The 14,140-nt window shown below is 33.5% G+C and overlaps 1 protein-coding gene across 2 annotated transcripts in view; it reads left to right on the top strand.

The window, feature by feature from the left end:
• The window catches only part of DYNC2H1 (dynein cytoplasmic 2 heavy chain 1), a 371,095-nt gene that overhangs the window by 1,430 nt on the left and 355,525 nt on the right, over positions 1–14,140 (top strand). For both annotated transcript variants that reach the window (XM_031016281.3, XM_031016282.3), the window contains exons 2-11: positions 2,754–2,924; positions 3,315–3,450; positions 4,379–4,497; positions 5,770–5,914; positions 6,784–7,016; positions 9,601–9,735; positions 9,843–9,956; positions 10,079–10,190; positions 10,526–10,650; positions 11,977–12,152. In XM_031016281.3, coding sequence (XP_030872141.3) covers positions 2,754–2,924; positions 3,315–3,450; positions 4,379–4,497; positions 5,770–5,914; positions 6,784–7,016; positions 9,601–9,735; positions 9,843–9,956; positions 10,079–10,190; positions 10,526–10,650; positions 11,977–12,152 — 1,466 coding nt within the window. The remainder of the gene's footprint in view (positions 1–2,753; positions 2,925–3,314; positions 3,451–4,378; positions 4,498–5,769; positions 5,915–6,783; positions 7,017–9,600; positions 9,736–9,842; positions 9,957–10,078; positions 10,191–10,525; positions 10,651–11,976; positions 12,153–14,140) is intronic.

Raw genomic sequence — 14,140 nt, forward strand, 5'->3', positions numbered from 1 at the left:
AGAGTTTTTGACACTCAACAAAAACATTCAGTGCCTTTTTTTTTTTTTTTTTTTTAGACGCAGTTCGCAGTTTCGCTCGTATTGCCCAGGCTGGAGTGCAATGGCACAATCTTGGCTCACTGCAACCTCTGCCTCCCGGGTTCAAGTGATTCTCCTGCCGCAGCCTCCCAAGTAGCTGGGATTACAGGGCATGTGCCACCACACCCGGCTAATTTTTTGCAATTAGTAGAAACGGGGTTTCACCATGTTGGTCAGGCTGGTCTCGAACTCCTGACCTCAGGTGATCCACCCGCCTTGGCCTCCCAAAGTGCTGGGATTACAGGCGTGTGCCACCGTGCCTGGCTTCAGTGCATTTTTATAGGATGATTGAATCATTCAGCCCATTCACTATTCTTAGGTTTAATTCGACTGTATTTAATAAACATTTACTTTGAACTCAGTACATGCAAGGCACTTTGCCAGGCATGATGGGTTTACAAAGATATAAAAAGGATGGATAATCATAGCTAACATTTATTTTCACTTTAGACTCTGTCAAGCACTGTTCTAAGTACTTTATATGTATTCATTCATTTAATAGCCATAACAACACTGTAAGATAGGAACTATTCTTATTCTTATTTTATGGCTGAGGAAAGTAAGGGACAAAATTTACAACCTAAATGTTAACTTTTCTTTTTCTCCAATAGGTAGCGTAATTCAGGATAGAGCCCCCTGCTTTCTGCCTTTCCTAGACTCACTCCAGTGGCTTAGGATGACATATGCTCAGCAAATGATAAAATCAGGACACACTGTTGTAAATGCCACTGAAAGTTCGCATAGAATGCAGTAGGAAAGATGGAAAGGGGTTTGGATTCATGAAAGTGTATCTTGGCTTGGGTATTTGAAAGTTGAAGGTAGAACTTTTTTTTTTTTTAAGTTAAAGCTATTACTAGTAAAGCCCAACGATGTATCTGTTATTTTTAGTTGTACACTTTGCTACAGGTTTTTAGTCATATTTGAAAATATTTTGTTATGTCTTCAGTTGTACTTTAGTTGACTGATAGTTAGCATGATTCAATAAGTTAATAAGTCAGCAAATATTTATTGACTACCTACTAGTACTGGGGACAAAGCCATGAACACAGAGTCCGTATCTTAAAGGAGTAACATTGGAATGGACAAAGGTAGGCTAAACGCATGCTACAGATATATGTAACATAATTTTGGGTATTGATAAGTGCCGTTAAGATAAAAATAATGTTATAGTAGTGATGGGGCGACGTGGGGAACTAAAGATATATAGGGTGGGAGATAATCCCTCTCTGGATTAGTTATCTTTGAAGCGAGATTTGAATGGTGAGTTGCAGGCAGACATAATCTGGGGGAAGAGTGTTCTAAGCAAAAGAAACTGTAAGTACCAAGGCCCTGAGCTGGGTTTTAACTTAGTTTCCAGGGGCAAGAAAAAAAATCCAGAGTGATTGCTGAAGTTTATGGTATGAAGGAACATTGTGGTAGATGAGAAGGGAGAATAAGGCACAGGCTGATCATTTAGGACATTGTATACCATTTAAATTGAAATAGGAAGTTATTGGTAATCTTAAGCAAGAGAGAGCTGTGATCTGGTTTATGCTTTAGGACAGAGGTTGGCAAAAAGTTTTCTGTAACAGGTCAGATAATATTGCAGGCAACAAGGGCTCCATTGCAGCTACAACTTGGCCTTTGTAGTGTGAAAGCAGACATGTAATACTTTGTAATAATACATGTAATTGAATGGGAATGGCTATGTTCTAATAAAACTTTATTTATGGACACTGACATGTGGATTTCATATACTTTTCATGTGTCATGAAATATTATAAGCATTTGAGCAGTAACAAAGTTTCAGCTCCTTTCCAGTGGCCAAAAATGTAATTATTTGGATAGAAAAAAGTGGCATGAGACCCATAGCTGTTCTTCCTACACAGCAGTGACCTTGTTTGAAAGCTTTTTAATGTGTAGACTTCTTTTCCTGAAAAAAGAAATGAGAATAACTGAAAATGTGCGTATAATGCAAAAACTTCCTTTGACTAGTATACTTCTCAGCTAATGAACTCATTAGTATGAACTGACCTATTTTAAACAAGATTGCTGTAGTGAATTCCAATTGAGTTCATCTGGTTCCGATTTAAAATAATCTAGCTATATGACAATTTAACAAAGTTTTATGCTCTTAACTCTTTAAGGAAAAATTTTCAGTTAAGATAAAGTTAATTTCAGGAGATAGACAACTTAAGTTCATTTTGGTAGTTTTGAGTGCATGTATAATTTTAAAAGCACCTTTTAAAATGCTTTTTCTAAGTAAGAGGGTAATTAATTACATTTTGTTATAGACTTTCTGGGTTACTAGAGAAGCACACTACTCATTGTGTACCTGGAGCCTACAGCTTTCATCCGTACATTACTGATTCTGGCTAGAATGGACTCTGGCTGGAATGGAATCTGGCTGGAATGGAATCTGACTGGAATGGAATAGTCAGCAGTCAACAACGTATATATTGTTTTATGTTTGTAAATAACTTATCAAAGTGACTTTATGATCTAATGTAAGTGGGAATAAGTTTTTAAACTGAAGTATTCTTAAGGAAAGAAGAGATAAATTGGTTTTAATATATTTATTTTTAAAATAACTATTTTTTTCCAAGAGGTATAATTATAGTGATAGAACTTTGTCTACATTTTTTTCAAATATTAAATTTTATGAAGATAACATTAAAAATCATTTATCACTTTAGATTGAGTTTGGTGACACAAAAGATAAAGTGCTGGTGTTTTTCAAGCTGCGACCTGAAGTAATTACTGATGAGAATCTACATGATAACATTCTTGTTTCATCTATGTTAGAGTCACCTATTAGTTCTCTTTACCAAGCAGTACGGCAAGTATTCGCACCAATGTTGTTAAAGGTGAGAAAAGAAGCTGTCATTTTTTTAAACTGAGGTATTTGGATAAATGTTTTCATATAAACATAAATATTTTTTACTGTTAATGTTAGTAGTGTTTTAATTTTAATTAAAATATCTTTTCTTAACTTTTTTAACTTAAATTTTAATGTAAGTTGTGGTAAAAAATAGAGAAATTGGAGAAAGGTATAAAATGCAATCCACATCAACTCAACATTTCTACATTAAATGCTTTTCATAGTTTTAACTGTTGAGAGGACTTTTTATTCTTCTTATGAAGTGGAGGTAGTGGCAGGCTTTAAGAAAAATGGGGTTTTGGACAGTATTTTGGGAAGCCAATTTGATTAGCAAAATTTTGATCAATCTTGGTTGCTCTTGTCTGTTTTTATTTAGGATCAGGAATGGAGCAGAAACTTTGATCCCAAACTTCAGAATCTTTTGAGTGAACTAGAAGCTGGGTTGGGTATAGTTCTACGAAGATCAGACACTAACTTAACAAAATTGAAATTTAAGGAAGATGACACACGAGGTATATAACCATAGCTTAATAAAAGAGAGTACAAAATGATTGTCTCATTAGTACATTAGTAAATGGACATATTTCTTCATAGATTTCTTCAAATACTTTTGGAATTTCTCTGAGCATAGGTTTTAAAAAATGAGTAGATTTATGTGGATGTAGAGAAGAGGAAAATATAATTGTTAATAATGTGCAATCTAGCTTGAGCCTCCAGAGTAGCTAGAACTACAGGTGCATACCATTATCCGCTGGCTAATTTATTTTAGTTCTTGTAGAGATGGGGTCTTGCTCTATTGCCCGGGCTGGTGTCAAACTACTGGCCTCAAGGGATCCTCACTACTAGGCCTCCCAAAGTGCCGAGGCAGTAGTTGTGTTCTATAAAGTCACTGTAAACACTGAATTAGTGAATATTGAACCTTTGTTCCTAGGAGCAATACAGGATTAGGTTCCTTTGAGCCCCTGTTCATAACATCTCATCAACTGATCAATACATAATCTTATTATTTTTTTTCTGTTTAAAGACACTTTAATTTGTGTATATTATTGATTCATTAGCATTGACTTCATGGCTAACAGCACTGTAACTCATGCCTGAATGAAGTTTATCTAGCATATGTATTTTTTCGGTAAGGTACATTACAACCTTCTTGTGCTTTGGAACACTAGACAGCAATTTAGCACTTTTTTGGGGGCCATTTTAAACAGCGAATCACTAACAAAAAGCACACAGATCTGAAAAATGTGGCACTAAGTAGACTTCAGGAAGGACACTTTGTTTATAGTATGAAATAGGAAACAATAAGGAAGTGTCACCTATTTGACCTCAGCTAGGAGCATATGTGTTAGATGACTCAAATATTTTGCTGCTCTGCTGTTTTGTATTCATTTTTTTTCTCTGATATTCTATACCATTTTTTTCCCCTCTTGACTTTTATAGGTATCCTTACACCAAGCGATGAGTTCCAGTTTTGGATAGAACAAGCTCACCGTGGAAATAAACAGATTAGTAAAGAAAGAGCCAATTATTTTAAAGAATTATTTGAAACAATTGCAAGAGTATGTGATTCATAAATGGTTATATATTGGGCTTCTTATAAAAGTACTTTGGGATTCAATTTTTACAGCCTCTCTTCTGTTTTAAAATCTACTTGATGATTGTGAACAAAATAGATTCTTTATATGGAGAAAACTTTAAGTTGTATATGTAAAATGAATTGAGAAATCCAAAACTTAAATTCTAATCTCTATAAAATATTTTTCTCAAAAACAAAATTACGCCTGGGCATGGTGGCTCACACCTGTAATCCCAGCACTTTGGGAGGCCGAGGTGGGTGGATCACTTGAGGTCAGGAGTTCGAGACCAGCCTGGCCAACATGGTGAAACCTCGTCTCTACTAAAAGTACAAAAATTAGCTGGGCGTGGTGGTGAGCGCCTACTTGGGAGGCTGAGGCAGGATAATCACCTGAACCAGAGAGGTGGAGGTTGCAGGGAGCAGAGATCGTGCCATTGCACTCCAGCCTGGGCGAGAGCGCGAGACTCCATCTCAAGAAAAAAACAAAAAACAAAAAAAACCCCAAAATTACTTTTCTGCAGGTATATAGTGAAAAACAAATATAACAGGTTTATCCATGCACAGGTAATACGTTCTTTTGAATGGGTGTTCACTTTGTTCAAATTAGCATTTTGAAGTAATCTGAAATATTAAAAGTCTTAGTTTTATGCTTATTTAACTGATTATTCCCTTATGTGTCTACATTGAAATTGAGTGACCATTTTAAGTATGAACATAAAAAGTCTACTCTTTTCAAAACAAATATATATTAATTTTCTACTCATTTCCACTATTATTTCAATAATATTTTAATAGACTGTTTTAAATGGTTTTAAGCTTTTTTTGGTAACAATGATGAAATATAGCATGACAAATCTGGACTGTGGTTGTGTTATTCTTAAACATAATATTATGAATTAATAATGAATGAATAAAGACATGCGAACTACAGTGGGTAGTGGATATGTGGAGTTGAGATCACCTTTATTGGGTAAATTTTAAAAAATCAAAATTTAAAGAAAATTAGGCCAATTGTGTAAATGAATGAGTAGACTTTTTACAATTTTTATATTCTGTCTTTTCATGACATTGATGTTTGGGGGGAAATTATAGGGTATTTGCATATGGAAGTAGTTATAAGCTGTTAGAAAAAGGAGGAGAAAATAATATGGTAAATATTAGAGTCGTGGCAGTTGAAAAGGCCTGGGAACATTTTGATTATATTACCCAAGGTACAAATATAATTATGTTTAAAAATTAATGCATTTTTTTCTAGGAGTTTTATAACTTGGACAGTCTATCCTTACTAGAAGTTGTTGACTTGGTGGAGACTACTCAGGATGTTGTAGATGATGTGTGGAGACAGACAGAACATGATCATTATCCTGAGTCACGAATGTTGCATCTCCTAGACATCATAGGTACTAGTAAAAAAATGAACTTTTGGAATTTTGAAAACCTGTCTTATTTTGTTATCTTTTTATCCTTTAAGTCCTTACTTAAAATGCTCCTTTATGTAATACTGTAACTCTTAAAGCAAATCATGTAGCATTATTTAAATAGATATTTGTATATAGTTGGGTGGTATAAATCATATGTGTCAAATTCTTTGAACCATTGATATAACCAAATTTACATAGATTTTTAGTATTTATATATATATTTAGGCTATTTTGAAATAAACTGAAAAATTATTTAAAATATATAGGCTTATTTGTTAATATTAAATATTTTGACCTAGAAAATACCCTTGTCATTATTTTATAAGGAAATGTCAGATAAGTACATAAAGTTATATGTACAAATATATTTATTGCAGCGTTGTTTGTGATGAGCAGAAGTAAATAGCAATTAGGGATTGTTTACATAATGCAGTATCCATACAGTAGGCTCTGCAGCCTTGAGGAAATTGTATATATATATATATATTTTTTAATACATATATATTTTTATTATACTTTAAGTTCTAGGGTACATGTGCACAACGTGCAGGTTTGTTACATATGTATACATGTGCCACGTTGGTGTGCTGCATATATATTTCTATACTTAAAAGGTGTAATGATATATTGAAAATTGAAAGATGCAAAAATGCAAAGCAATATGTATGTGTGATTTTAAAAATATTTGTTACTGAGAGTGGTAGTCTAAGGACGTGCATGTGGTATTTCATAGATCCTTAGTTGGCTAATTTGTATATTTTAAAAATATTGTCATAAGCATATATTTTATAATTATTCTATAAAAATACATTTATTTCCCTTAAACTCTTTGCTTTATGTTTTATTAGGTGGTTCATTTGGAAGGTTTGTTCAGAAAAAGTTGGGAACTTTGAACCTGTGGGAAGATCCTTATTATCTTGTGAAAGACAGTCTGAAAGCTGGTATTTCAATTTGTGAACAGTGGGTGATAGTCTGTAATCATCTAACAGGTCAGGTGTGGCAGCACTATGTTCCTCATCCATGGAAAAATGAAAAATATTTTCCAGAAACACTTGACAAACTTGGCAAACGCCTTGAAGAGGTATCAATTTGATTATCTAGATCTTTGTCTTTAAATGTAAAGTGTATCTTCACTTGTTTGTAAATGTATTTTATAATCAATAAGCACTATACATCTGCTGGAAATTAGTTTTGTGAGAGAATAGGAATTAAAGTTCTTGTTGGGCCAATTTCTACATCCTTTCTTTTTATTTGGTGTGAGACTGGTCAACTTGATAGTTGTGAGCTTATATTTTGTTTTTTATTGTAAAAAGATAATCAGCCCACTTGACCATGTATGGAAGCTTTCAGGGGGTCTTTTGGCTATTGCAATTGTTTTTAAGTTGGGACAACTTTTTAAGTGGTATTCAGTGGAAATATTTGAAACAATTGCTTAATTTACACAAGTTATGAGTTTCAGTAAAGAACATATATTCAGCTTACAGGGACAGGCAAAATGAGATTACTTAAAGATTGCAAAACTGACCATTCCTGCCTTGCTTAAAAGAACTATAGTTCTTTATTAGAGACTTTAAAAAAAAAACAAAACTTATTTTAAAAATGAAATATTTCAAACATATTAAAAAAGTAAAATAGTATAATGAATGTCCATGTATCCACCATTCAATTTTAATAGTCATTGACATTTTTCAGTTCTTTTCTCATCTTTGTCTTCCCTGCCTTTCTCTTAACCTTTTTTTTTTAACTGGAATATTTATAAAGCAGAGATATTGTATACTTCCACCCTTAAAACATAACCACAGTGCCATTATCACAGCCAACAAAATGACAATAATTTCTTAATATCATTTTATGTCTAGCCAGCATGTATTTATCCTGATTTTCTCAGAAATTTGTAAATAGTTGGTTTACTTGAATGAGGTTGCAGACAAGGTGCACCCATTGTATTTGGATGATAGGTCTCCTGAAACATTTTTAATTTAAAAGTTTCCCCTTTTTTTATGCCATATGGCATTTCTCACCTTGCTATATCAGGACGTATGTGGTATCAGGTTTTCCCATTTTTAGTGCTGTTAAGTTTAATGTGTGAGGGTTCAGGTATGATCAGTCTGATGAATTTATTATAATGCTCTCCAACTTTTAAAAAATGCTTTTAGCAGTCATTAATCATGAAGAGTTACAAAATGGTGATTTTCTAATTCTGGTGTTTTTTCTGCTTTTATTAGTCATGACTTTTCTATAAGAAGAATTTTTTCTTCAACTTTTTGTTACTTTGAAATATAGTTTGCATAGAAACGGCTGTATAGATAATTGCTTATTTCTTTTTATCACTTTTTAGAACAATGAACATTAAGTAGATTAGTGTCATAGTAAGTTCCATTGGCAACCAATGAAATGTTTTTTGATAGTGTCATTATGAACCCATACATTTTTGTATTTTATGTGTTTCAGTCCATTTTAGTTATTATTATTATTATACTCAATTTGTTCAGTTTTTGGGCAGAGAGTGCCCCTTCAAGTTGCCTCTTATGCCATTTTGACATGACTTCAGTGTTTCTTTCTTTCCTTTTTTTTTTGAGATGGAATCTCGATGTGTTGCCTAGGTTAGAGTACAGTGAGGTGATCTTGGCTCACTGCAACCTCTGCCTCCCAGGATCAAGCAGTTCTCCTGCTTCAGCCTCCTGAGTAGCTGGGACTACAGGTGCATGCCACCACACCTGGCTAATTTTTGTATTTTTAGTAGAGATGGAGTTTCGCCATGTTGGCCAGGCTGGTCTTGAACTCCTGACCTCAGGTCATCCGCCCACCTCGGCCTCTCAAAGTGCTGTGATTACAGGCGTGAGCCACCGCACCTGGCCAACTTCAGTATTTCTTTGATAGCTTTCAAGCCCCCAAAAATGTTCCAGCCCAGCCCATGTTGTACATTTTATGTCTCATACCTAGAATTAGTAATTTTTTTCAAGGAGCCTCGTTCTTTTTGGGGGCTATTTAACAACAGTCTGTAGGGGAAGTGCTGTTACTTAGTTATCAATGCTGTTAGGCATTCTCAGTAGACAGAACTGCTAACAGGTAAATTTTTAGCAAGAGAAAAATAAATCATGAGTTTATACTGAGATTTACAACTCAAATAGAAGGAATTGTTTTCACTTAACCTTTTTGATTACCTTTTGATTGTTGGTGGAAATTTTTAGCTCAAAATACAATATGTGTTTCCCAGCTGTTTGTAAATAATAAAAAATAGGGCTGTTAACATGTCATTTCATTATTAGAAGTGCAATTTAATACAGAATAATGAAAATCAGAAGTTATTACTATATTAAGGGTAGGCTCTAAAAATTTACTTAAATGAGCTGTAAATATAGTTTAAACAGTTTTTTAAACTGTGTTAAACTTTAAACATAGTTTAAAAATGTTTAGGTCTTATATATTCACTAGATTTGAGCACACTTATTAATGTTAGTGTGAAGAAACAGTTATGTTTTTGAGCATCACTTTGTTGTTGTCACGTGGCAATTCTCTGGACTAGAGTTTCAGTTTTATTGTTTTTTTCTTTTTTTAGTAAACCTAATTTAAAGAAATTCTTGCCCAATATATCTACATTTTAGACCTATTTATGCAAATGGTTGGATTTAAATAAATTCTGTTGTTTTGATACTTCATTTTAGGTCTTGGCTATTAGAACAATTCATGAGAAGTTTCTCTATTTTCTACCTGCCAGTGAAGAGAAAATCATATGTCTCACTCGAGTATTTGAACCTTTTACTGGCCTGAATCCTGTGCAATATAATCCATATACTGAGGTTGTATATATATTTGTTTATGTCTGTACAGTTTCCTGTTTATGTTGTTCTTTTTAAAGACAGATTTAAAAAATACTAAAGTCTAACAATGTTGTTAATGTGTGTAGCCCTTGTGGAAAGCTGCGGTGTCTCAATATGAGAAGATTATTGCACCCGCGGAACAAAAAATAGCAGGAAAATTGAAAAATTATATTTCAGAAATTCAAGACAGTCCACAGCAGGTAAAACATTGAAATATTTCACTTTTAATATTTCTCTTAAGCTAATAAATATATAAAAATATATATATATTTACTGAGTTGATCCGTTGGGATGAACATATACTTATTTTATTTTATATTAGCTTCTTCAAGCATTCCTGAAATATAAAGAGTTGGTAAAGCGTCCAACTATAAGCAAAGAATTGATGTTAGAAAGAGAAACTTTACTGGCAAGACTTGTGGACTCAATTAAAGGTAAAAGTTTATGAGATTATAGTGTTTGCTTGAGAGAATATTTTTGTATATTACTTTTTTCTTCGTTGCATACCATTTAGGATTAAAGATACATTTTTCTGACATTTTCATGCTGAGGATTAATTTACTTATTCTGTTATAAATGACAGATTTTTTTGCATTAACAAGTTATTATCATTCGCTGTTTCATTTGATACATGGTACAGTCCTTGGGGGTAAGGACCAACTCATTATTTTTCTTTCTACAGCATTTGACATAGTGCTTGGTACGTGGAAGTTATTTAGGAAATCTTTACTAATTCTTTGTAATCATTTATTTGATTTAAATTTTATAGATTTTCGATTAGACTTTGAGAATCGGTGCCGAGGAATTCCTGGTGATGCATCTGGACCACTTTCTGGCAAAAATCTTTCAGAAGTTGTCAACAATATAGTTTGGGTTCGCCAGTTGGAATTGAAGGTATTTATTTTAATAAAAGATGAAGAGTACTAATTATAAAATCTGCTAAATTAAGGCATGTAGAAGGTACTCTAGAGCTGTAGTAAATATATTCTCTGTTTTCCTTGGCATGTCTGTCTAATTTTCATACAAAATGCAGAACACTGAAAAAGTATGCAGAGGAGTCATAATGCTTCTATTCCTTCTTTCTGTAGAGATAATGCATCATTTATTCCAATTGCAATTGTTCCAAAGAAATACCTGTATTCAGGAGGAAAACATCCTTTACACTGAGTAAAAAAAAGAAAAATTATTGTTTACAAAAATGAGCTGGACATGGTGGTGCACATCTGTAGTCCCAGCTACTCAGGAGGCTGAGGTGGGAGGATCACCTGAACCTGGGATATTGAGGCTGCAGTGAGCCATAATTGTGCCACAGTGCTCCATGGTGGACAACAGAAAGAGATGCTATCTCAAAAAAAAATTATTGTAAAATTTTAGTAGTTGCAAAGTCTTACCTGCAAGTATGTTTATGTAACTAAATCACTTTAGGTTGAAAGGAAGTTAAAGGAAAGGTAAAAGGTAATTATGGCATGGTCTAAGGTAGTGAGAGCAATTTATAGATTTAAACAACTATTATTTTAATATTATTAAAATTGACCTAAAACTCTTATGGACTTACTAACTGGTGTGGTTCAGTGTCTTGCATTAGACTTGTACAATAAATGTTAATTGATTATAGTCTGTGAGTAAGAGCAAGACCTCATGGAATATTACAAAAGCCAGCATATTTGACATTTCTGCTTATTCAGGTTTGTATTTTTGATGTTTTATTTTCTGATATATTCTGCCTAATGTTTCTGTCAGTCAGTTTTCCAGGGTGCCCTAGTGTTCTCTGTACAGTTCTGGAGGAAAGGCATTTATGTCTCTTAATTGACATTCCCTTTGGCCTAATTACTATTTGAGCTTTTAATCGGAGCATGTTGCTAAGGGCCGAAATTATTACTGAACATGTTTAGCAGTAATGCTGAAGTTCTCAGAGTTTCCTCTGAAAATCACTGGGGCACAGATATTTTGAGGGCTGACTTTCCCTTTACCCTCCATTTTATTCTTGGAGTTATGCCTTGTATGGGTTATCCTCTTGTGTTTGCTCTTCTGCGGCTGTATAATTCAGAAGCAAAGTAGGGGTTGATATTTTTATATTCTTTGGTGAATCTTCTGTTTCACTGTTTATAGATGAAAGGTAAAATAATTTCTGAATCACAGATCAGAGAAGGGGACTCCTTACTTTATGCTAATTTTTTTGGAATTTAAATAATACACATGTCTGTAATTTGGCTTTTTAAGGTAGATGATACTATCAAGATTGCAGAGGCTCTTTTATCTGACTTGTCAGGATTTCGATGTTTCCATCAAAGTGCTGAAGATCTCTTAGACCAGCTTAAACTATATGAACAGGAGCAATTTGATGATTGGTCCAGGGATATTCAATCAGGTTTATCTGATTCCAGATCTGGTTTGTGGTAAGTATAGATATATTAAACTGTAAAATCCAAAACCATATGTTATTAATCCAAATACCCAGAGGGAATTAATTATCTTTTTCCTTTCTCCAAACTTGCTACTCCTCCTGTAATTTTTTTTTGTTGTTTGTTTTTGATCATCAACTTTTAATTCATTAAGGCTGGAAACTTTGATGATTTAGTTAACTGCTTCCCTCTTGTTTCTCTTGTCTGTTCCCCAGAATTATGGATTCCCATTTTAGGATTAGTCTTTCCCCATGTTTTTTTGTTATTGGTATTTGTATGTTTTTCTACCTGTTTACATTAATATTATATGCACACACACACATACACTTTAAACAATGTTGCGGTTTTGTAAAATTGTATTATTTTTAAACTCCTTGAGACAGTATTTCTTCATGGTGCCCCACGTAATATGGCTTTGGTAAATATTTACTGAGCTATATTGAATGTATTAAAGAGTTAACCTTATTAATTCTAATGGGGATTTAAATCTAGAATTCTGGCTCTGGAGGAAAAATAGAGGAAACAACGGTGTTAGGGCATAGTGATTATAATTTTATGCCATTTAGCTCTTTCTCCTTCTACTTTGAGCCTAAAACATGAGAGATACTCCAGGCAAGAAAAACAAAAAACAAAAAAAACCAGTGCTTTAGTCAACTAATTTTGGAAAATTTGCACACTTTATCATTAGAGCTTCAGTGGAGGTTCACTAGCATGGTAGCATACCAACGGTCTGAGATCTGCTGTTAGTAAGTTTGTTTAACTTTGTTCCTTCCACACAGCGTTTCTCATTAGGCTTTGAAACCCCCTCATCCTGCCCTTTTTTTTTTTAGACCCATTTTTTGTCCCATAGAATCATCAGTGTGTTTTTGGACATATTTTGGGAAATGCTGGTATATACAAACTAACTTTGCAGATCAATCCTGAATAAAGGCAAAAAGAGTCACCATAATAGTTTACTGACATGATTTATTTGTATGTAGGAAAATTTGGGCTAAATCATCATTTTAAGCCATTTTAAAGTGTTCTACTTTTTATTATATTTTGTTTTATATGCTATTAAATAAGCTGAATACTTCTGTTCTTTGCTTTTCAGTAAGTTACCTTCTAATACCTGCAATTTTTCTTAATTGTGAGGGTGATTTGAGATAATGAGGCTGGGTGTGGTGGCTTATGCCTGTAATCCCAGTACTTTGGGAGGCCAAGGTGGGAGGATCACTTGAACCCAGGAGTTTGAGACCAGCCTGAGCAACATGGTGGAATCCTGTCTCTACAAAAGACAAAAAAATTAGCCGAACATAGTGGCTTGCCTGTTGTCCCAGTTACTCAGGAGACTGAGATGGGAGGAATCCTTGAGCTCAGGGAGGTCAAGGCTGTAGTGAGCCATGATCACTGTGCTGCACTCCAGCCTGGGTGTTGGAGCAATACCCTGTCTCAAAAAAAAAAAAAAAAAAAAAAAAGAAGCTGCATTATATAAACCTAATCCTAAAGGAAGGTGATGAAAGCATAATACCTGTTGCTGAATTTAGTTCAAGCATTTTTACAATCCATTCTGATTTGAGTTCCCCAAAGTAATATTTGCTGTTATAGCCTTTACAAGAAACACAAAAAAGGACAATTATTAGGTAGTGAAACAAAGGGTAGAAGAATGAAACGTTTTAATATCTCTACTCCTACCATTTTGATATTCCTTATTATTGATGTTTTAATCAAAGTACTAAAGAAGCAAGTACACTGATTTTTTTAAAAAATCAAAGATACCTTTACAAAATGAATCAAAATTTTTTCTTTATGGTGGATATGATGTCAATTTTGAGTTTTAGCTGAAAGTTAAGAGATTGATTTTTCTTACTTTAAAACTGCTTGGTTGAAATATTAATGTGATGATGTATTTTGGATATTGCAGTTTGTTTCCAAAATCTGAATTGTGAAATAATATATGGAAAAAACCCACAACTTAAAAGCTATAATTAAAAAGTTTTTTT

This window comes from Gorilla gorilla, chromosome 9 (genome assembly GCF_029281585.2).
Source record: "Gorilla gorilla gorilla isolate KB3781 chromosome 9, NHGRI_mGorGor1-v2.1_pri, whole genome shotgun sequence".
In the NCBI taxonomy this organism is placed as follows: Eukaryota; Metazoa; Chordata; class Mammalia; order Primates; family Hominidae; genus Gorilla; species Gorilla gorilla.